The sequence below is a fragment of the Chamaea fasciata genome, unplaced genomic scaffold (genome assembly GCF_029207755.1).
Source record: "Chamaea fasciata isolate MVZ Bird 193981 ecotype frontalis unplaced genomic scaffold, bChaFas1.0.hap1 SCAF_31, whole genome shotgun sequence".
Classification (NCBI taxonomy): Eukaryota; Metazoa; Chordata; class Aves; order Passeriformes; family Sylviidae; genus Chamaea; species Chamaea fasciata.
The window spans coordinates 254,949-278,168 of NW_027094116.1; the positions used below are offsets into that span (position 1 = coordinate 254,949).

At 60.8% G+C, this 23,220-nt stretch overlaps 3 protein-coding genes and 1 long non-coding RNA gene across 6 annotated transcripts; 1 reads left to right on the plus strand and 3 right to left on the minus strand.

Annotated features, from left to right (window-relative positions):
• Positions 1–4: 4 nt before the first annotated feature.
• LOC136303051 (Fc receptor-like protein 4) lies at positions 5–4,437 on the minus strand. Its single transcript, XM_066206641.1, is given in 10 exon segments — positions 5–610; positions 698–777; positions 866–887; positions 1,271–1,357; positions 1,436–1,738; positions 2,635–2,730; positions 2,733–2,912; positions 3,009–3,263; positions 3,561–3,917; positions 4,389–4,437. Coding segments are annotated over 10 exon segments (1,539 nt in total). The 3' UTR covers positions 5–500.
• Positions 4,438–8,105: 3,668 nt separating this feature from the next.
• Positions 8,106–11,271, plus strand: LOC136302891 (low affinity immunoglobulin gamma Fc region receptor III-like). The gene is made up of 6 exons (XM_066206480.1): positions 8,106–8,136; positions 8,681–8,701; positions 8,790–9,020; positions 9,275–9,553; positions 10,480–10,754; positions 11,242–11,271. The coding sequence occupies exons 1-6, from the start codon at positions 8,106–8,108 to the stop codon at positions 11,269–11,271; spliced, it is 867 nt and encodes a 288-aa protein (XP_066062577.1).
• A 705-nt stretch (positions 11,272–11,976) lies between these two features.
• On the minus strand, positions 11,977–14,776 carry LOC136303053 (uncharacterized). Of its 3 annotated transcripts, XR_010724155.1 has the most exons (5): positions 14,136–14,776; positions 13,881–14,003; positions 12,997–13,722; positions 12,747–12,875; positions 11,977–12,302 (listed from the first exon to the last, which is right to left on the minus strand). It is a non-coding gene; the product is annotated as an uncharacterized lncRNA (long non-coding RNA). The 3 variants fall into 3 exon arrangements; XR_010724154.1 differs by having other exon boundaries at positions 12,747–12,870; positions 13,881–14,776; XR_010724153.1 differs by having other exon boundaries at positions 13,881–14,776.
• Positions 14,777–18,641: 3,865 nt separating this feature from the next.
• On the minus strand, positions 18,642–22,250 carry LOC136302892 (Fc receptor-like protein 4). The gene is made up of 10 exons (XM_066206481.1): positions 22,202–22,250; positions 21,716–21,736; positions 21,397–21,627; positions 20,893–21,156; positions 20,122–20,391; positions 19,687–19,932; positions 19,416–19,499; positions 19,005–19,026; positions 18,838–18,917; positions 18,642–18,751 (listed from the first exon to the last, which is right to left on the minus strand). Exons 1-10 carry the CDS (start codon positions 22,248–22,250, stop codon positions 18,642–18,644), a joined length of 1,377 nt encoding a protein of 458 aa, XP_066062578.1.
• Between the last annotated feature and the right edge of the window lie 970 nt (positions 22,251–23,220).

The window sequence follows — 23,220 nt, forward strand, 5'->3', positions numbered from 1 at the left end:
CAGTTGAACCAAAAGCTGCATTTTGGGCCAAATAACAGGGAAACGAGTCCATGGGTGTTCTCAGAGTGCTGAGAGGGGGATTGCAGAGCCAGTGGGAGCACAGGGGTACTGGGAGACAGAATGGAAAACACCCGGATCTACTGGGAGCAATGGAGAGGCACTGGGAGGGGAAATAGGGAGCCCCTGAGGGTACTGGGAGCACAGTGAGGAGAGAATGGGGAAGTCTCTGAGGGCGCTGGGAGCACTTGGATGTGGAATGGGAAGCCAGTTGTGGTAGTGGAAGGAGGGTGGGGAAGCCCTTGGACATTCTGGGGGCATGGGGAGTTCTGGGTGCCTTGTGCAGCCTCACACGTAACCACCCCCTTGTGCTCATCTACCCGTGAATGTTGAGCACCCATGGGAGCAGGAGGGGGGACACATGTGTGACTGCCCATGGGTGGGGTCCCCCACTGCCCCCCAGTTCCCCCAGAGCCCCCCAGTGCCCACTGGAGCCCCGAGTGTCACAGCACATTCCCGTAGGTGTCACTGAGTTCCCGCTGTCGCCCATGGGGTCCCCGCAGCTCCGCGTAGGTCACCTGGGGATCCTGGAGCGCGGTGGCACGGGGGGACGCTGCGAGAGACACTGGCTGTGGGATCTGGGTGGGGGTGACACTCATGGGTGACGTGTCCCTGTGTGTGTGTCCCACCCTGTACTCACCCCCCGTCTGCCTGGTGCTCACGACGTGGGTGTACAGCAACTCCCCCTCCTCTGGGGAGGCCGGGGGATCCGGGGGGGCCCTGCGGGGATAAAGGGGATGTGTGGGGGGGAATGGGAGGTCTTGGGGTTGGGGTAAAAGGGGACAGTGTGGTTTGAGCCCACATTCACCTTTCCTGCTGCTTCCTGGACTCTAGAAAGGAAAGAGGGGAAAGGTAACTGCGGGATCCCCAAGGCCCCCTCAGAAATCCTGGCACCCTACTGGGCCCTCAGAGTCTCCCAGAACCCCTGAGCATCCCTGATGGCCCCCAGAACCCCTGAACCACCCAAGTGCTCTGGACCTTGTGAGTGCCAAGAAGCCAATCCTGGCAGGGAGGGGGACCCTCCAAATTCCCCCAGGATCCCTGAGAGAACCCCCAACATCCCTGCAAGACCCTCCAACAACACCCAGAATCCTTGAGGACCCTGAGCACTCAGCACTGCCCAAACCAGGAGCTGTGGGTGTCACCCATCACCCCCACATTCCAGGTGGCCTCCCACCTCCCTAGGGCCCCCGTTGCCCCCATTGTCACCCACCTATGTTGCTCCACCGGTGCCAGCCCGCAGCTGCACCCACGAGCAGGACCAGGAACAGGAGGGACACGCCAACCCCTGTGGCCACTGCTGGGGACAGAAGGGACACAGTGGGGTCACCTGTCGTTTTGGGGGTCCTGCAATCCCAATGACCCCATGTGACCCCACCTCTGCTCCACTGTCCACGTGGTGTCACCTCCAGGGCCAGCTCAGCGCTGAGTGCCCGGAACACGCGGTGCCCGTCCTGTCCCAGCTGGTTGGTGGCCACGCACTGGTAGGTGCCCGAATGTCCCACACTGATGTTCCCAAGCTCCAGGATGGGACCCCGGGCCACCTCCTGGCCATTGTGCAGCCAGGTGAAGTTGACAGGAGCTGAGCCCACCTGCACCGAGCAGCGCAGGGTCACGGGGTCACCTGCGTGCACATGGTGTGTCAGGGGACCGGGGGTGATGGTGGCATTGGCCACGGGCACTGTGGCGACACAGAGATGGGTCTGAGGATGGGGGAATGGCTGGCAGCCAGCAAGAGGGACAGGGACACGGGGATGAGAGTTTCCTGGAGCATGCTGTGGGTGAGGCCACCCCCAGCCTGAGGGTCACACTCACCCACGACGGTGACATTCAGGGGAACACTCTCAGCCACACTGTCTCCATCACTGACCCGGCACTGGTATTGGCCGCTGACATTGTCCTCAACATGCTGCAGCTCCAGGCAGGGGCCGGTGCCCAGCGGTGTCCCCAAGTCCCCCCGGTGCCAGGTGAAGGACAGGGGGCCTGTCCCTGCAGCTACGGCACAGCTCAGCACCAGGCGGTCACCCAGTGCCACCTGTCCCCCGGGGGGCTGCGCTGACATGAACACTCCCGAGAGCGGGACCCCTGCGGGAGGGAGTGAAACCAGGGGACAGTGAGGGACACGGGTGGATTTTTCGAGGGGCAGGGGGACCCCAGTGAGGAAGAGAGGGCCCAGAGCTGATGGGGGGCTTGGAAAAAAACCCAAGAAATGGTGGGGAGTTCAGGGAGGGGACAGCTGGAACGGGCTGAGGGGGCACCACAGGGAGGGTATGGTGGGACCTGGGGACCATGAGGGGAGATCAGAGGAGAGTGGGGATGAACCAGGAATGGGTGAAGGGACCCAGAGAGGGATGGAGGGACATGGAGGGGGACCTGAGCAGTGATACAAGGACGTGGAAAAATTTCATCAGAAAGATGGGGGTACCCAGGAAGGGCTGGCGCACTTGGCGAGGGAGTTGGGAAAGGATGCATGTCCTCCGACAGGCATGGGGGGTCCAAGCAGGAATGGGGGTCCCGAGGCATGGCAGGGGACACGAGGAGGCTGTGGGGGCTCCCCGTGCCCATCCCTGCATTCACTGTGCACCGTGACGTGGAGCAGGGCGCTGCTCTTCTGCACGGCCTCCCCCTCGGAGCGCACATGGCAGCTGTAATTCCCCGAGTAGGAGACCCCACGGCGGGCACCAGGAGCTGCGGGGACACCTGCGGGCCCCCCACCAACTGCCCGTCCCGGTAGAAGAGGTGCAGGAGGTGGGCTGGGGGCCGCAGGGGGCTGGTGGTGCTGAGGCAGCTGAGATTGAGGGGGGACCCCTCGATGGGCTCGGGGGGACCCTCCAGCACCGGCACCGTGAAGAGCTCTGGGAAGGAGATGAGGGAAGGACTGATTCTGAGTCCCCTGGGATGTGGCTTTGGAGGTTTCAGGATACTGGAATTCCAGCCGTGGGTGCGCTCACCGTGTACTGCCACTGTCACTGGAGATGATGATAATGGCCACAAGCTCACCAAACCCTCACAGTGGTAGCGGCCGCTGTGGTTCTGCTGGAGAGGGGACAGGGACAGCTCGGTCCCCCTGAGGAACATCCCCAGATCCTTCTTGTCCTTGTAAAACTGCACCCTGCTGACCGATGTGTCTGGCCTGACCCGGCAGTGCAGTGTCACCGTGTCCCCCTCCAGCACTGTCTGTGTTGGCACCTGCAGCACCAGCTGGTCTGTGGGACAGGAGAGTCCCATTGAACTGAGATGCACCAGACAGGTCCAAGGTGGGCACCCATGGCACCGGGGACATCTGGGAGGAGTCTCCATGGCATGGGAGGATCTCAGGGGCACCAGGAGCAACCCCACGGCACACGTGTAACCATGGGTGTCCCATCACCCTGGGATACAATGGGATGTCCCTGAGTGCAGGGGACAGGCTCTTGCCACACGACAGGTGTGAGGCAATCCTTGTAAGTGAGCCCCCCAGACCTCTCAGGGAAGAACCCATATCATTTAAGATCCCCCCTCACCATTTAAGACCATCATGGGGGGGCTGAGCCCACTGCCGGGTCTGTCACATGTGTAGGTGCCACTCTCAGTGACAACGAAGTTCTCCCAGAACACCTGCCCCCAGCGCTGCCTGTCCTTGTACCAGGTGGTGGCACCAGCAGTCCCTGAGCCCTCGCAGGTCAGTGTCACCCGGTCCCACAGCACCGCCGGTGTCCAGGGGGGCTCCACCAGGAGCTGGGTGGTCTGGGCACCTGCAGGTGACAGGGGACCCCAGCCTGCCGGGGACACCAGCCTGCCAGGGTCACCACGGGGCTGGGGACAGTGGGGTGGGGACATGGCATCTGCCAAGGACTCACCAGCGAGGCCGAGGGTGTGGGCTGGAAGGGAGAAGGGAAGGGATCAGGGCGGTGGTGGCACTGGAGGGACAGCACCATTTGGGGGGACATGGTGTGATGTCTGTCCCCAAACTCTCCCCAAGGGTAACACTGGTGCAGCACAGAGGTTTTGCTGACAGAGACACCTCAGTCATCCTGGGCTGAGGCAGGACATGGGGACACTGTGGACCCCCCATGCTTGCACAGGTCACCACCGCAATCCTCACAGCACCTGTCCCGACAGCCACACCCCCATGGCCCCACGTCTGTGATCCCTTTCCCATGGCACCAGTCCTGCTGGCCCATCTGCATGGTACGTGCGTGACTCTTGTCCCTGTCCCTGCATCCTGGTTCCTTTGTCCCGGCCTTGAGGAGCTCAGGGGACCCCACAGCCCCCCTGTGCCCCCTCCCCACCGGTCTCTGCCTCACCAGGGCCCATCCCCGGGGTGTCAGGCCCGTGCCCGGGGCACTCACCCCACAGGAGCAGCGCCACCTTCCCGGCCATCCCCGTGTCCCCGGCCATGTGCACTGGCTGTCACTCGCTGCTGTGGCCACTGGTCCCCTGGGTGGCGGCTCTTCGGATGAGGAGGAAGGAAGAAAGATCACACCTCGTCCCCACGTGTAGGTGGCCCTTGGTGGGGGATGGGTGGAGACACAGCAGGGGACAGGCTGGGGACATTATGGGATAGTCTGGGGGCTCAGTCGGGGGATGCTGTTCCCAGGAGTGGGGACCTCAGGGGATGTGGGGAACCAAGGCCGGGTGTCCAGGAGAATGGGGGTCCAGGGGAATTGGGGTCTCCATGTCTCGGGGGATTCACGGATGGGGGTCCTGCAGGAAAATTTTTCCCCAGGGGTTTTGGGTCATGGAATATGGGTCCCAGGGTTGGGGGTCCAGGGGAGAAAAGGGGGTCCCTGGGAATTGGGGTTCTGAGAGTAAGGAGAAGCATTCCATGGGATGGGATCAAGGCAATGGTGGTCCTGTGCAATGGAAGTGCTGCGATGGGGGTCCCAGGGAGCAGAGACCAAGGGAATGGGGGTCCCATGGTTGGGTTCCCAGGGGAATGGGGGTCCCAGGGATGGGCAGTGGCTGGGTGGGCACGGGGGTCTCAGCTCCTGCCCTGGGTGCCTCAGATTTTGGGGTGACTCAGAGCCCAGCACAGCCCCCACAGTGTGCTCATGGCCAGGGGGGCACCCCAGGGTGGAGGCTCTGGGTCTGTGCCCCACACACCCCTGGGCTTTTCCCATCCCTTCATTTCCTGGCTCAGCCATCCCAGGGAACACCTGAGCAGGTAACGGTGGGGGGATCCCAGGAAGGGGCCAAGGGAGCTGGAGGGTGCAGGCAGTGTTTGGGGGCTGTGGGGGATGAAAGATTTTCACTTTCTCTTTCCTGCAGCAGAAGGAAGAGGCCGTTTATGCTGAGCTGAGGCCGTGGGTTCTGTCCTGGGGGACACATCCAGAGGGGTCCTGCCCTGAGGGAAAAGGGCTCCTCTGCTGTGGTGACACCTGGGTCGTGTCCCAGGGTCTTGTCCCAGAGGGTTCCTCATTCTGGGGGTGCCATGTCCTTGGGGATTCCTGTCCCAGAGGTGGCACATCCTGGGGGCCTCTGTCCTGGGGGGAACCCTGAGCATTCCCTCCGGCCCCAGTGGGGCCCTGTGATCTCTGCGCTGCCCAAACTTAAGGGGGCATCTAGTGGAATCTTGCCCTGATGATGGTAAATGCCAGGCGAAATTTGCTTGTATTCCCTGTTGCCCAATTGGTTGAGACAAAATTATACAACCATGAAATAAAGGCAAAAATATTTTCCCAAATCACATTTTTTCCCAAGAAAAAATAAACTCAGCAAAAATCAAACTAACAAAGTAGAAAATGGTCTGATCGATAGAATCCTTTTAATCATTGCCCTCCCAACTAGTCACTGACCATAAAAACGCAAGCACATCACAGAGAAATGAGACTTTCTGGTTCCCTTTAGGAGCCCATTGGTGCATCCCACAGCAGCGTTTCCTTGTGGATAACACAGAGTGTGGAATCTCCCTGAGTGTCCAGCAGGTCCATGGGATTGTTCCCGGCCTGCTGGCAGAAACCCAGCCCACAGGGAAGGCTTTGGTTGGGCCACATTTAGGAACTCTGCCCATTTTCCTCCTTCCCACCCTGAAACTTGATTTACTTCCCATGGCTTCAGCTCCCAACAGGGGAGAAACTCTGTCCATCCTTGGAACAGAGCACAGGAATCCGTGGAAATGCCCGTGTGCCCCACAGGGTCTGCTTCCCTGGGAAATGCACTCCACCCTGCCCTGAATTCCCCTGCCTGGGCACTCCCTGCTCCTGCTGGGACACCCCTGTTCCCCAGATCCACGGCTGGAGCCCCTGCTCAGTATTTCCACACTTTTCCCTCTTCTGGTGTCCACATCCAGAACACAAACATTCTTTCTGGGAGGTTCCAAAGGGCTGCAGGTTTTGTTCAGGAAGGAGGGTCCTGGTCAGGTTGTTGAGCAGATGGGTGTGGGATTTGCAGAACTTCTGGGGCTCTCTCAGCCCCTTTCTGAGAGGGACAAAATGATCAATTGCTGCATTTCCGGACTGCTTCCCTCACAGCTGCCCCTGCAGGAGGGTTTGCAGCCAGCCCTGCTCTGAAAACCATCCAAGGCCCTCGCAGAGCCACTGCTTGGGCTCCCATTGGCTTTTGTGCTTCTTGCAGGGCCCAGCAAACCACAGCCAGGCCTTTTCCTGCCACAGAATTGTCACCTTTGCAGCAGCTCTCAAGCTGCCAGAATCAAAGCCAAGGGGGCGGGGGGAGCCTCAGGTCGTGGCTGCCACCTGGGGCTGGCCAGAGCAGGGCTGGCCAATGCCCATCCCTGTGCACTGGGGCTGGGCCATGGCTGGGCCCCGCACTTGGATGGTCACTGGCTTCAAGGAGGAGGAGTTGGGGAGCTCCTTCCTGCCTGGGGCTCCATTCCCGAGCTGCTCTTGCCGGCTCACATCCTGCAGGGGATGAGTGAGAATGGAGAAGTCTGGACCCCGCCTGGAGCTGCCATCCCCCAGGACAGGACCCCATTGGCCAGCATGTGTCCCCCCCAGGACAGGATCCCCCCAGGATGTTTCACTCCCAGAACAAGGAACCCCTGAACAGGACACAACCCTCCTGGATGACCCCAGAATAGAACTCTTCCCTCTGCACAAACGGCATCTTCCTTCTGCTGCAGGAGAGAGAAAGTGTTGGGGGGGGGGCAACGCTGGATACCCCCATCCGCCACAGCCCCCATATCTCCTCCTGCTGGCCCAGAACCCACTTTTCCTCTTCCCCAGAGTCGCCTCAACATGTTCCTTGCTCAGGTGCTCCCCTGAATCATCAAGCCATGCAACTGAGAGGTGTGAAACTGTGGGAGAAAAGAAGGAAATGGAAAAGAAGAGATGAAAAAGCTCCTGGGGGGCTGGGGAGACAGCGACCCAGAGCCCCTCGGAATCTGCCTGTGGTGATCCCCAGGTCACCAGCACCTTGAGTGGGCTCTGCGTGGCTCTGGGTCACCCCAAGATCTGAGGTAGCCAGGAAAGGAGCTGCAATCCATGGACCCAACCAGCCAGTGCGCATCCCTGGACCCCCATTCCTTTGGGAACCCAACCAACAGACCCCCATTCTTTATGTTCCACCTCCCTGGGACCCCCATCCCAGGACTGCCATTCTCCAATATCTCCATGGCCCAGGACCCCCATTCCCAAGGAACAGTCTCCCCCAAATTCCATCCCCTACAATCCCTCTTCACCCATGGATTTGTTTCTCCCAGGACCCTCACATTCCCACATAATCCCCCATTCCCCCGGCACCCTCATCCCTGGGACCCCCATCCTATGACCCCCAAATCCCTGGAGCCAACATTCTTCTGGGACTCCCAGCCCTGAGTCCCCCCATCCCTGGGACCCCCCATTCCCCTGGACACCCATCCCTGGCTCCGCAAACCCCTGAGCCCCCCACTTCTGAGAGCCCCATGTCCCACCATGTGCCACCCAGCCTTGTCCCTGCCTGCCCACATCCTGTCCCCAGTTTGTGGCCACCCTGCCCCCACCAGGTGCCACCTACGCATGAGGATGAGACCTGACCACCCTTCCTTCCATACTGGCCGAAGAGCCACCACCCAGGGGACAGCCGCCACTGCCAGTGTGCGACCGCCAGCCTGGATGGCCAGGGACACGGAGATGGCTGGGAAGGTGGCGCTGCTCCTGTGGGGTGAGTGCCCCGGACACGAGCCTGACACCCCGGGGATGGACCCTGGTGAGGCAGAGACCGGTGGGGAGGGGGCACATGGGGGCTGTGGGGTCCCCTGAGGTCCCCAAGGCCAGCAAAGCCAGTGCAATTAGGTAATCAGTGTTGTGGGATGCCGGTGGGGCAGGAGAAGGGGGACAGGACTGGAGGGGCCAGAATGTGGGGAGAGGAATTATGGGGCTGGTGCGGCTGTGAGGACAGGGACAGGGAAACAGGGATGCAGGGACAGGGACAAGGGGACAAGCACCATGCAGATGGGCCATGGGGACAGAGGCCATGGGACTGGGGGAGTGACCTGTGCCAGAACGGGCTCCCCATGTCTGGGGTGTCCTTAGTGTCCCCATGTCCTGCCTGAGATGGGGTGGCTGCAGTTCCCCGATCTTCGAGATATCTATGCCACACCAGTGTCCCCCCGCTGACAGTTCAGGGACAGCTTCACACCCGGTGGCCCGTCACCTGTCTCCCCATGGTGCCACCCCCACCCAGCCCTGTCCCTTCTCCCTTCCAGCCCAGACCCTCGAACTCGCTGGTGAGTCCCCAGGGGATGCCATGTCCCCACCCCACTGTCCCCAGCCCCATGGTGGCCCTGGCAGGCTGGTGTCCCCTGTCACCTGCAGGTGCCCAGACCACCCAGCTCCTGGTGGAGCCTCCCTGGATTCTGGCAGTGCTGTGGGACCGGGTGACACTGACCTGTCAGGGGTCGGGGACAGCCGGTGACATCACCTGGTACATGGATGAGTGGAGCTGGCGGCAGGAGGGACTCGGCCACTTCAATGTCACAAAGAGTGGCACCTACCGCTGTTACAGACGTGGCAGTGGGCTCAGCCCCCCCGTGACAGTCTTAAATGGTAAGGGGGGTTTCAGGGTCTCCAGCCGGGAACCTGTGAGACCCCGAGGGCTCTGGGTGGGCTCCGCTCCATGGGTCACCTCCTGGAGTGACCAGAGCCCATCCCCTGCACACGGGGACATCCCAGAGCATCCCAGTCTGCGGGGGGACACTGTTTGTGGAATTGGAGACCCCTGGTGCTCTGGCTGTGACCCAATGGGGGCTCCCCGCACAAACGGGACCCCTGTGGTGTGACAGGACCCCCGTGTCCCCCAGATTGGCTGGTGCTGCAGGTGCCAGCGCGGCTGCTGCTGGAGGGGGACACGGTGACACTGCGCTGCCGATGGCGGCAGGACCTGTCGGTCACCGGGGTGCGATTCTACCGTGGGAACGAGGAGGTGAGGATGTCCCTCAATGGCACCGAGCTGTCCCTGTCCCGTCAGCAGCTGAGCCACAGTGGCCGCTACCGCTGCGGGGGCCAGATGCACTCCTGCGTATCACAGTCATGGGAGTGGCGGGAGTCGGCACCGGTGACGGTGACAGTGACAGTGCACCGTGAGCTTCACCCCCACAGCCCCCCGGGTCCCGTGGTTGGGGCACTCTGCCCCGTTTGTGGACCCCCATCCCTGCCTGCAGACCCCCATTACTGCCCAGATCTCCCATCCCTGCCTCGGGTCCCTCATCCATTCCCGGGTCTCTCACAGGATCCCCCAGCCCTACGTGGGCACCCCCATCTTTCCTGTAAACGTTTTCTATGTCCCCCATCACTGCTTGAGTCCCCCTCCTCATCCCCCCATCCCTCACTGGGTCGCTTTGCCCGTCTCTGAGTCAACCCCACTCCTCCCTGCTCTGCCCCCACGGTCCCCAGGTCCCACCATCCCCTCTCTGGGTCCCCACACCCTCCCTGGGGTCCCCCCATCCCTCTCCAGGTGTCCCCTCCCCAAACCCCCCATCCTTCCTTGGGGTCCTTTTCAAGCCCCCCCCAGCTCTGAACCCCCTCTTTCTCACTGGGGTCCCCCTGCCTCTCTTCATTCCCCCCGTGTCCCTCACTGTCACCTGCTGTTGCCCCCTCCCACAGGGGTCCCTGTCTCAGGGGTGTCCATGTCAGTGCAGCCCCCCGGGGGACAGGTGGCACTGGGGGACCACTTGGTGCTGAGCTGTGCGGTGGCCGTGGGGACAGGTCCCCTGTCCTTCATTTGGCACCGGGGGGGCTTGGGGACACTGTTGGGCACCAGCCCTCCCCTGGAGCTGTGACACATTGGGGACAATGACAGTGGCCACTATCACTGCCGGGTCTGCGATGGGGACAGTGTGGCCGAGAGTGTCCGTGTGAACGTCACCGTCGTGGGTGAGCAGAACCCTCAGACTGGGAGTGACACCACCTACAGCATCCTCCAGGACACGATCATTCCCCTGTTTCTGTCCCTCTTGCTGGCTGCCAGCCCCTCCCCCCAGCATCAGCCTTGTCTCTGTCCCTACAGTGCCCGTGGCCAATGCCACCATCACCCCCGGTCCCCTGTCACACCAGGTGCACGCAGGTGACCCCGTGACCCTGCGCTGCTCGGTGCAGGTGGACTCAGCCCCTGTCACCTTCACCTGGCTGCACAATGGCCAGGAGGTGGCCCGGGGTCCCGTCCTGGAGCTTGGGGACGTCGATGTGGGACATTCAGGCACCTACCAGTGCGTGGCCACCAACCAGCTGGGACAGGACGGGCACCGCATGTTCCGGGCACTCAGCCCCGAGCTGGCCCTGGAGGTGACACCACGTGGACACTGGAGCAGAGGTGGCGTCACACGGGGTCACCGGGGTGTTCAGGACCTCCAGGGTTCAGAGTGTCCCCAATGCGTCCCCCTCTGTCCCCAGCATTGGCCACAGGGGTTGCTTGTTCCGTCCTGTCCTTGGTCGTGCTCATTGTTGGAGCTGTGGGCTGGCATCGGTGGAACAACGTGGGTGGGTGACAATGGGGGCAACAGGGGCCCTGGGGAGGTGGGAGGTCACCTGGAATGTGAGGGTGATTGGTGGCACCAACAGTCAATGACTTGGGCAGCGCTGAGTGCTCAGGCCTTTTGCTCAGCATCCTCCAGGATTTGGGGTGGTGTTGGAGGGTCTTGCAGGCATGTTGGGGTTTCTCTCCGTGATCCTGGGGGAATTTGGAAAGTTCCCCTCCCTGCCAGGCTCTGGATTCTGGGATCTCAAGTGGTCCAGAGCACTGTGGTGAATCAGGGGTTCTGGGGGCCATCAGGGATACTGGGGGGACCTGGGGGAGAATTGAAGGCCTGGGGGTCGTTCAGGATTCCTGTGGGTGGATGGGGGCCTATTGGGACTCCAAAGTTACCACTTCAGTTTTCCTTTGCAGATACCAGTAAGCACCAGGAAAGGTGAGTGCAGGCTCCAGGCATGATGCATCTTTTACCCAAACCACCAGAACCTTTCATCCCCTTCCACACACTCACTTCTTCCCACAGGGCCCCCCCGGAGCCCCTGGCATCCCCCAGGGAGGATCCTCAGGCGACCTACATGCAGCTGCAGGGGCCACACGGGCAACCATGGGAGCCCAGTGACATCTATGACACTCTACATCAACCGTCATGACACTCTGGGTAGCGGGAGGCACTGGGTGGCACTGGAGGTGCTCCCTCCATGGCTCCTGTGGTTGCCCATCCTTCCAAGGGAGGTGGTCATGGGTCAGGGGGAGGCTACACAGGGCAAACTGTGCTCCTCATTTCCTCTCCCAGTGCCCCCAGGGGCTCCCCCATCCCCTCCCCAACCCCCATCCAAATGCTCCAAGTACCCTCAGTGGCTTCCCCATTCTCTCCCCACAGTGCTGGCAGCACACCCAGGGGTTCCACATTCCCCCTCCCACTCTCCCTGTCCCATCTCACTGTAAAAGGGGCAGTCGGGGCGGATTCTTTCTGATCGATTTCTCGGATTAAAATGAAGCACAAATGCGGCAATATTATATCTGAGAACTGTTTATTGATAAAGGAGGCTAAGTGTTCTTATGGGAGGGAGATAGAAGAGAGAATAGAGAGGGAAAGAGACAGAGAGAGAAACAGAAGACAGGGACAGCATTACCACAAGAACCCCGGGCGCACTTTTGGCATCAGCTCGGCCGATGGAGTGTGTGTGTGGTGAGCCCTCGTGGCTTTTGTCAGTGGCTGGGTGGGATTTCCAAGTGGCGGCACCTGCGTGTCTCTGGCAACGCTGAGTCATGGCTGTGTGCTGGCTGTGGGCTAGTGCTGTGGCACTGGTGGCTTTGGGCTGGCTGCTACAGGCAGGTTCTGGGGTGCAGCAGGCTCGTTGCTGCGGGGAACACGGGCAAAATGGCAGAGATGGCAGGTGTGTGCAGGCAGCCTCTGCTCCGCTGGGGAAGCTGTGGAGCACCGTGTTGGGGAAGCAGAGGAGCACCAAGTTGGGGAAGCGGTAGAGCACCAGGTCGTCACAGGAATGAGCTGCCTCGCAGAAGCAGCAAAGCAGGGAAGAACGGCTGCAGACAGAGAAGGACCACCGGGAGGAAAAGGCGAGGCAGAGAGGAGGACCAAGCTGAACCTCCAAGCAAGCCCCTGATCCCCCCAAGAGACCCAAAGCAAAATTGCTGCTTTTGTGTCACGGTTAACTGCTTTTATTTGCTCATGTATAGCGTGTGTTGAGACAGAAATGAAAATCAGATTGAGTCCTCTCAACCCCCATGCTCCCCGTGGCCCTGCAATCCCCTTCCCAATGTTCCCAGTACACTACGTGGCTTACCATTGCCCATCCCATTTCCAAAGGAGCACAGTGACGCTGTTGTGCACCAGAACAACACAAAGACTCTGACTTGAGAAGGCCGAAAATTACTCCTTCATTCTTGGGATGTGTCTCCCTTCTCATGCTATTCTACAGAGACCAATTGGATTCATGAAACAAAGACAAACCTCCTCAATCACATTGGTCAGAGTAGAGGGACGTCAAGAAGAAGTCCCTCCTAGGGAAAGAAACGCAAACAATTTGCCCTTACCAAAACATGTCTCTTGTTTACAGAAAATTCCCTGGGAAAGGAATTTCAAGAAACCAAAACACCTCAGGCACCAACCAGGGCCACAGCACAGGACCTGGTTTCCTGCTCCTGGAACAAAAATGCAGCTTTTTGGTTAAACGGACACAAATGTTTTTCTTTGCTCAGCTCTGTCAGGCTTTAGGAACAGAATTCGTCAATTTTTGGCTGCCAGTATGTCTTAGTTTGAAAGACAGGTGTCTTCTGGGGAGAGCAGGGCGTCCCTTGGAATGGGGAATGCAAACCTCCTCCCTCCTAGTTATCATAATTATGAAAAATTAAGGAGCTCTCAGGCAAAGATATGGGGATAGGGATAACAGATCTTTACTGGTATGTATAACAAGGCAAACAACCAGCAACAACCACAGCATTAATAATAAACAGAACCAGGAAGCCCGTAACAGCTTCCCTGAGCGCGGCACTTTCCCTTTTGGTGCAGTTCCGGGCACAGCCAGCAGGGGCGCTGGTGGCTTCCGGTGGGCGGGGCAGGTGATCCCTCTGCGGCTGCAGGGGGCGCTTGGGGTGGGCTCAGGGAGCGCACAGTCATGGTGGCTCTGTCCCAGATGGGAAGGGATGGAAGGGATAGATCAGAAACTCCAGAGCTGAGGCTGAAGGAATGGAAGGGATGGATCAGGAACTCCCAAGCTGTGGCTGAAGATGCAGGATGTCTCAGCAGGCAGGGGTTGTGGGCTACAGAGTAGTGAAAAGACTCAGAGCAGTGCTGAAGAAACAGCAGGAGGAGGGACAACAGCCACCCTGCTGCCAGCACAGCGACAGGCCCTACTTTTAGTGAGGCAGGCAATAACAAGATCCCAGTTCCATGGCTGCTCCCAGGAGCAGAGGCTCACCCCACACCAGAAGAAACAGGACTGAGCCGGGCATCTGCAGCAGCAGTGAATTCCTTTCCCCAAGCAGCCGCTCCACCGTCACCATCCAAAGGCGCAGATCGAGTGAATGAGAGTTTCCCATCCCTGCCGAGAGTTTTCCCATCCCTGCCATCTCAAGCACGCAGCCATCAGTGCTTCTTAGCAACTCAATGGGAGAAAAAGTCTCACAGGTAACAAGGAAAGAAAATGAAAGAAAAAGAAACCAAGCCCCAACACCTTATTTTCACTCCTGGTGTTCAGGTTACATCTCCACTGGGTTTGGCTACTGCCCAGGGGGCTGTTTGGGGGGTATGTGTGTTGATATCTCTTCAATTCCTTCTTTTCTCCTTGGGGATTCTCTATTTGCTCCCAGTCCTCTTCTGACAGCCAGTCACAGGTCTCCTGAAAAAACACACCTTCCCAACCAGCCAACCACAGGCCTTCCCAACCAGCCAATCACAATCTTCTCCACAAGACCCACCTTCCCAACTAGCCAACCACAGCACTTCCCAACAAAACCTGCCTTCCCAACCAGCCAATCACAGGCCCTCTGAACAAGGCCCGCCTTCCCAACCAGCCAACTACAGGCTCACCTGACAAGGCCCACCTTCCCAATCAGCCAGAAGGAAAAGGAAAGGGAAAAAAAGGAAAGAAAGGAAACGAGAGGAAAAAAAGAGAAAAACAGACCATTCTTTCTCCCTGGAAAACAAAAGGAAATAAACAACTCTCCTGTGGTCTGGTGAATCCCATCCCACTGGGTCAGTTCCGCTGGGTTGGTGACTGCCGGGAGTTCCTGTGCCGGGTCCCCGTTCGCCGCAACCCGCTCCCCGCTCGCCGCTACCCACGGCGGCCCCCACGGCTCCTCTGCACCGCCGGGCCGCCCCTGCCGCCAGAGGCACCTGGCCCTGGAAAAGCGCGGTGCGCGGCGCATGGCTGCCTCCGCCAGCGCTGGTTCTGAGTGCTCGGAACCTGCTGATACAAGTGTGGCCACCACTGATCTGACAGCCCTGTGAGAGACCCGGGGATGGATGAGGGACCCGTGGCAGGGATGGGGGGTCTGGGCAGTAATGGGGGACTGCAGGCAGGGCTGGGGGTCCCCAGACGGGGCAGAGTGTCCCCAACCAGGGGACCCGGGGAGGGTCACCGTGCACTGTCACTGTCAGTGGCGCCGACTCCTGCAACTCTGATGATACGTCAGAGGACACCCGGCCCCCGCAGCGGTAGCGGCCACTGTGGCTCAGCTGCAGAGGGGACAGGGACAGCTCGGTGCCATTGAGGGACATCCTCACCTCCTCATCCCCACGGTAGAATCACACCTCGGTGACTGACAGGCCCTGCCGCCATCGGCAGTGCAGTGTCACTGTGTCCCCCGCTACAGCTGCATCTGCACCGGCACCTGTAGCACGAGCCAGTCTGGGGGACACGAGGGTCCTGTCACACCACAGGGGTCCCATTTTCATGGGGACCCACCATTGGGTAACAGCCAGAGCACCAGGAGTCCCCAATTCCACAAACAGGGTCCCCCTGCACTGGAATGCTCTGGGGTGTCCCCGTGTGCAGGGGACGAGCTCTGGTCAGACCAGGAGGTGACCCATGGAGCGGGGCCCACCCAGAGCCCTCGGGGTCCCACAGGTGCCACGCTGGGGACACCCAAAGCCCCCTCACCATTTGAGACTGTCACAGGGGGGCTGAGCCCACTGCCACGTCTGTAACAGCGGTAGGTGCCAGAATAGGTGACACTGACATTTTCAGGTCCGTTCGGCCACCAGCTCTGCCAATCCATGTACCAGGTGGTGTCACCAGCAGTCCCCGAGCCCTGGCAGGTCAGTGTCACCCGGTCCCACGGCACCTCCGGCCTCCAGGGGGGATCCACCAGGAGCTGGGTGGTCTGGGCACCTGCGGGTGACAGGGGACACCAGCCTGCCAGGGCCACCACGGGGCTGGGGACAGCGGGGTGGGGACATGGCATCTGCCGAGGACTCACCAGCGAGGCCGAGGGTCTGGGCTGGAAGGGAGAAGGGACAGGGCTGGGTGGGGTGGCCCCATGGAGACAGGTATGGGGGCACAGGGTGTGGGGGCTGTCCCTGAACTGTCCCCATGGGGACACTGGTGTGGCACAGATGTCTCGGAGATTGGGGAACTGCAGTCACCCCATCTCAGGCAGGACATGGGGACACTAAGGACACCCCAGACATGGGGACCTCGTGCTGGCACAGGTCACCCCCCCAGTCCCACAGCCTCTGTCCCCATGCTCCATCTGCATGGTGCTTGTCCCCTTGTCCCTGTCACTGCATCCCTGTTTCCCTGTCCCTGTCCTCACAGCTGCACCAGCCCCATAATTCCTCTCCCCACATTCTGGCCCCTCCCGTCCTGTCCCCCTTCTCCTGTCCCCATTGCCAGCCCATGACCCTGGTCATCCCATGCACTGGCTCTGCTGGCCTTGGGGACCTCAGGGGACCCCGCAGCCCCCCTGTGCCCCCTCCCCACCGGTCTCTGCCTCACCAGGGCCCATCCCCGGGGTGTCAGGCCCGTGCCCGGGGCACTCACCCCACAGGAGCAGCGCCACCTTCCCGGCCATCTCCGTGTCCCTGGCCATCCAGGCTGGCTGTCACTCGCTGCTGTGGCCACCGGTCCCCTGGGTGGTGGCTCTTCCAAAGAATGGGGAAGGAAGTGACATCAGGCCGCGTCCCCAACATGGCTGTGGCCTTTGCTGGTGGCAGAGTGACCACAGGCTGTGGGCAGGCTGGGGACAAAGCTGGGTGGCACAAGGTGGGACAGGGGGTTCTCAGGAGTGGGGGGCTCAGGGGGTTTGGGGAACCAGGGATGGGCATCCAGGGCAATGGGAGTCCCGAGGAGGGGGAGTCACTCAGGAGAGGGGTGCCATGGGAATGGGGGACCCCAGGGCTCGGGGGACTCAGTGCAGGGAGTCCCAGGAGAGCGTGGGCTCCAGGGATTTGGGGTGATGGGATGGGTGTGCCAGGGATGGAGTGCAGGGTGAAGGGAGGGTCCTGTGGGAATGAGGGGTCCTGAGAGAATCCAGGTCCTGGGGGAAGGGGCATTGTAGGGGATGGAATTTGTGGAGAGGGTTCCTTGGGAATGGGGCTCTGGGGCCACGGAGATCCTGGTGAAATGGCAATCCTGAGATGGGGCTGCACGGGAGGGGGAACATAAGGAATGAGGACGCCACGGTTTAGTTCCCAGGGGAAAGGGGGACCCAGCGATGGGCAGTGACTGTGAAATGGGGGGGCGGGTTCTCTCCTGGGGGGCACAGCCAGGGGGTCCTGTCCTAGGGAATGGCAGCTCCAGGAGGGTTTCAGACTTCTCCATTCTCGCTCATCCCCTGCAGGATGTCAGCCGGCAAGAGCAGCTCGGGAATGGAGCCCCAGGCAGGAAGGAGCTCCCCAACTCCTCCTCCTTGAGGCCAGTGGCCATCCAAGTGCGGGGCCCAGCCATGGCCCAGCCCCAGTGCACAGGGATGGGCATTGGCCAGCCCTGCTCTGGCCAGCCCCAGGTGGCAGCCACGACCTGAGGCTCCCCCCGCCCCCTTGGCTTTGATTCTGGCAGCTTGAGAGCTGCTGCAAAGGTGACAATTCTGTGGCAGGAAAAGGCCTGGCTGTGGTTTGCTGGGCCCTGCAAGAAGCACAAAAGCCAATGGGAGCCCAAGCAGTGGCTCTGCGAGGGCCTTGGATGGTTTTCAGAGCAGGGCTGGCTGCAAACCCCCCTGCAGGGGCAGCTGTGAGGGAAGCAGTCCGGAAATGCAGCAATTGATCATTTTGTCCCTCTCAGCAAGGGGCTGAGAGAGCCCCAGAAGTTCTGCAGATCCCACACCCATCTGCTCAACAACCTGACCGGGACCCTCCTTCCTGAACAAAACCTGCAGCCCTTTGGAACCTCATGGAAAGAATATTTGGGTTCTGGCTGCAGCCACCAGACCAGAGGGAAAAGTGTGGCAATGTTGAGCCGGGGCTCTGCCCACAGTCATGGTGTTGCTGTGGGGAATGACCTTGTATTGATCCCAGGTGTCCCCAAAGCTGCTCCATCCCTGCCCTCCTCACCTGCACAGGGCACGGGGAATGGACAGGGCTCTGCCCCGCCCCTGCCCCGCCCATTCCGAGTGCCCAAAGCTGTGGGGGCGTCACCCTGGCCACGGGCTGTCCCGACACATGGCGACAGTGGCTTGGGACACGCTCTCACAGTCGGTTCATGCGCGCCGTGACAGTCCCGGCACTCGCAGCGCCATGGCAGCTGGGCCCCTTCCCCGTGCTCTGGGACCACCGTGCCAGTCCCTCCTTTCTGCAGAGCCCAGCCCAGGGTCTCTGCTCCCCTGCCCTGCCGGGGTCTCCCCTTGGCCGTTTCGGGCCCTCCACCCTCGGGGCTCTCCAGGCCCCTGGTTGTTTAGTGGAAGCCAGAACTGGAGAATTCCATTCCTAAAGCCCAACAGGGCTGAACAAACACCACTTGTGCCAGTTTAACCAAAAAGCTGCATTTTGGGCTGAAGTGTATCGAAACCGACCGTGTGCCCTCCTTGCACTGGGAGGGGGAATGTGCCGCCACTGGGACTATGGGAGTACTGGGAAGGGAAAGGGGGAGCCCCTGGGTGTACTGGGAGATGGAATGGGGAGCACTGGGTGCTCTGTGCACCAGCCCCTTCTCCTGACCACCACCTCAGGCTGGATGGCAACCACAGAAGCCCAGGGTGAGGGGATCCCCGGTGTCCCCCAGTGCCCCCCAGTTTCCTCAGTGTCACGGCACACTCTCGTAGATGTTGCTGGTATCCTGTGGTCGTCCATGGGGTCCTGGCAGCTCTGCATAGGTCACCGTGGTGTCCTTGGGCGGGGCAGCACTGGGGAGCCCTGTGAGAGACACTGGCTGGGGGGACCCGGCTGGGGGTGACACCAGCGGGTGACGTGTCCCTGTATTTCCCTGTCCCCGTACTCACCCCCTGCCCGCTCGGTTTTCACAACATGGGTGTACAGAACCTCCTCCTCCTCTGGGGGGGCCAGGGGCTGTGGATGTGCCCTGTGGGGATGGAGGGGTTTTGGGAGCACATGGAGGGTTCAGGGTGTGAGAGTAGAAGAGGGGCTGTGAATGAAGCCCCCCACTCACCTTTCCTGCTTCTTCCTGGTGGCTGCAAAGGAGAGGGAAGGGGTGACTGTGGGATCCCCAGGGCCCTGACCACCCGTGGGAAGCCTGAATCACCACCAGACCCTCAATTCCCACAGGACCTCTGAGCATCTCTAGAGCCCCCCAGAACCCCTGAACCGGTGCCCTGAGTACCCAGTACCCCAAGCGCAGCAGGGAGGGAGACCCTCAAAAATCCCCCAGGACCCCAAAAGAAAACCCAACATTGCTGTGTGACCCTCCCACACCTGCCCAAATCGCCCAGGACACTCAGCCAAGGACACTGGGGGCTCAGCACAACCCAAGTCAGGAGCTGTGGGTACCACCCTATCACCCCTTCAGTCTGGGGGCTTCCCACCCCTCTCGGGGAACCCCGTCCCCCCCATGGTCACCCACCAATGCGGTGCCACCAGTGCCAGGCCATGATGACACCCAGGAGCAGGAGCAAGAACAGGGAACCACTGACCCCTGCAGCCACTGCTGGGGACAAAGGGGAACACAGAGGGGTCACCCATCACCCCAGGGGTCCTGCAAACATTGTGACCTCAGGTGACCCCTCCTGTTTCCTGTTCCCTTTCTGTCACAGCCAGAGAGAGAGTGGGGGAAAACTGAGGTCACCGACAACCCGGGGGTGTCAGACCACCAGGATGATGCTGTGTGAGCCCACCTGTGACCCAGGGTGAGCCAGGGGTCACCTCCAGGGCCAGCTTGTGGCTGAGTGCCCGGAATACACGGTGTCCGTCCTGTCCCAGCTGGTTGGTGGCCACGCACTGGTAGGTGCCCGAATGTCCCACATTGATGTCCCCAAGCTCCAGGACAGGACCCCGGGCCACCTCCTGGCCATTGTGCAGCCAGGTGAAGTTGACAGGGGCTGAGCCAACCTGCACCGAGCAGCGCAGGGTCACGGGGTCACCTGCGTGCACCTGGTGTGACAGGGGACCGGGGGTGATGGTGGCATCGGCCACGGGCACTGTGGGGACACAGACAGGGTGAGGGTGGGGGGAGGGGCTGGCAGCCAGCAAGAGGGACAGGGACACGGGGATGAGAGTTTCCTGGAGCATGCTGTGGGTGAGGCCACCCCCAGCCCGAGGGTCACACTCACCAAGGACGGTGACATTCAGGGGGACACTCTCCTCTACGCTATCCCCATCTCTGACCCGGCACTGGTATTGGCCGCTGTCATTGTCCGCAACATGGCGCAGCTCCAGGTGGGGGCCACTGTCCAGCGGTGTCCCTGAGCCCCCCCGGTGCCAGGTGAAGGACCGGGGACCTGTCCCCATGGCCATGGCACAGCTCAGCACCAGGCGGTCACCCAGTGCCACCTGTCCCCCGGGGGGCCACACTGACACAAACACCCCCGAGACGGGGACCTCTGCGGGGAGACACAGGTAAGATGATCTTGCCATGATGGGTGGAGGACACAAGACGGGAAGGAGGGGGGATTGGAGGGGAGCACAGAGGACCTCAGGGAGAAGTGGACCCTGAGAGGTGCGTTGGGATCTGGTGACCATGGAGTGACCCCATGGAAAGGTGGAGAGAGTCAGGCAGGGATGGGGGACTACACAAGAGACTGAGGAGACTCAGGGAATGATGTGGGGTTTGGAGAGGGGTGGGTGGACCCAGGGACGGAAGTGCAACCAGAGGGTTGAGCGGGGAACTTGGAAGGGGTGTGGGATCCCAGGGAGGGGTGGGGGGACAGAGAGAGAGGGATGAGGGATGTGAAGAGGGAACTGGGCAGTCATGGGGGAACAAGGAGGCACTTGGGAAATTTTGGGTGACGCAGGGAGGAGTGAAGGGAAGGATGAAGGATGCAGGTAGAGGGGGGAAACCCTTGGAGGATGTCAGGGTTGCCTGTCCCCATTCCTGCACTCACTGCGCACTGTCACTGTCACCAGCTGCGACTCCCTCCACTGTGGAATTATAGCCCCCACCCAGCCCCTGCAGCGGTAGCGGCCGCTGTGGTGCAGGTGCAGAGGGGACAGGGACATTTCGGTCCTGTCATGGGGCCCTCCCAGATCCTTCCCTTCACGGAAGAAGTGCACATTGGTGAGCGATTTGTCCTGGTAGCTCCGGCAGCGCAGTGTCACCCTGTCCCCCTCCAGCAGCGGCCGCGCCGGCACCTGCAGCACCAGCCAGTCTGGCGGACAGAGGGGTCCTGTCACACCGGGGGCATCTGAAGAGTCCTGATGACACTGGGGGGCATCAGGGGCCACCCATTGCAAGGGAAGAGTCCCCTCAGACCTGGATGCTCTGGGATGTCCCCGTGTGCAGGGGACGGACTCTGGTCACACCAGGAGGTGACCCATAGAGCAGAGCCCACCCAGAGCCCTCGGGGACCCTGCAGGTGCCAGGCTGGAGACCCTGAATCCCCCCTCACCATTTAAGACTCTAACGGGGGGGCTGCGCCCACTGCCGGGTCTGTCACACTCGTAGCTGCCATTCTCGGTGACAGTGAAGTGTCCGGATCTCTGCTGTCCCCAACGCTGCCCATCCTTGTACCAGGTGGTGGCACCGGCAGTCCCTGAGCCCTGGCAGGTCAGTGTCACCTGGTCCCACAGCACTGCTGGTGTCCAGGGAGGCTCCACCAGGATCTCAGTGGTCTGGGCACCTGTGGGTGACAGGGGACACCAGCCTGCCAGGGCCACCACGGGTCTGGGGACAGTGGGGTGGGGACATGGCATCCCCCGAGGACTCACCAGCGAGGCCGAGGGTCTGGGCTGGAAGGGAGAAGGGACAATGGCTGGATGGGGGGGGCCCTGCAGGGACAGCAGCACCTGGGGAATCCGGTGCGGTGTCTCGCTGCAGACTGTCCCCAAAGGAACACTGGTGTAGCACAGAGGTGTTGAGGTAAGACACACCTCAGTCACCCTGGGCTGAGGCAGGACATGGGGACACTGTGGACACCCCATGCTCATCCAGGACACCACCACCATCCTCACAGCTCCTGTCCCAACAGCCACATCGTCATTGCCCTGTGCCCATGATCCCATTCTAATGGCACCTGTCTTCATGCCCCATCCCCATGGTATGTGACCCTTGTCCCTGTCCCTGCATCCCTGTTCCCCTGTCCCTGCCTTGGGGACCTCAGGGGACCCCACAGCCCCCCTGTGCCCCCTCCCCACCGGTCTCTGCCCCACCAGGGCCCATCCCCGGGGTGTCAGGCCCGTGCCCGGGGCACTCACCCCACAGGAGCAGCGCCACCTTCCCGGCCATCCCCGTGTCTCCGGCCATGTGCACTGCCTGTCACTCGCTGCTGTGGCCACCGGTCCCCTGGGTGGCGGCTCTTCGGATGAAGAGAAAGGTCGCACCTCATCCCCACGTGTTGGTGGGGGCAGGGTGGGGGAAAGGTGGAGACACAGCAGGGGACAGGCTGGGGACATTATGGGATGGTCTGGCGGCTAAGTGGGGGATGGTGTTCCCAGGAGTGGGGGTCTCAGGGGTTGTGGAGAGCCAAAAATGGGTGTTCTTGAGAATGGGGGTCCGAAGGAATGGGGGTCTCCATGTCTAGAGGGAATTCAGAGATGGAGGTGAATTTGCTCTAATTACCAGACGCCCAGTTGGTTGAGACAAAATTAGACATGCAGGAAATAAAGGCAAAAATGTTTCCCCACAGCATTTTTATCCCAGTGAAAAAAAAAATCAGCAAAATCACGCTGAAAATGTAGAAAACGATCTGGCTGACAGAATACTTTTAATTGTTGTCCTCCCAGCAAGTCACAATAAAAACATAAACAAATCACAGAGAAACGAGACTTTCTGGTTCCCTTTAGGAGCCCATTGGTGCATCCCAGAGCAGCGTTTGCTTGTGGATAACACGGAGTGTGGAATCTCCCTGAGTGTCCAGCAGGTCCATGGGATTATTCCCGGCCTGCGGGTAGCAACCCAGCCCACAGGGAAGGCTTTGGTTGGGCCACATTTAGGAACTCTGCCCATTTTCCTCCTTCCCACCCTGAAACTTGATTTACTTCCCATGGCTTCTGCTCCCAACAGGGGAGAAACTCTGTCCATCCTTGGAACAGAGCACAGGAATCCGTGGAAATGCCCGTGTGTCCCTCAGGGTCTGCTTCCCTGGGAAATGCACTCCACCCTGCCCTGAATTCCCCTGCCTGGGCACTCCCTGCTCCTGCTGGGACACCCCTGTTCACCAGATCCACGGCTGGAGCCCCTGCTCAGTATTTCCACACTTTTCCCTCTTCTGGTG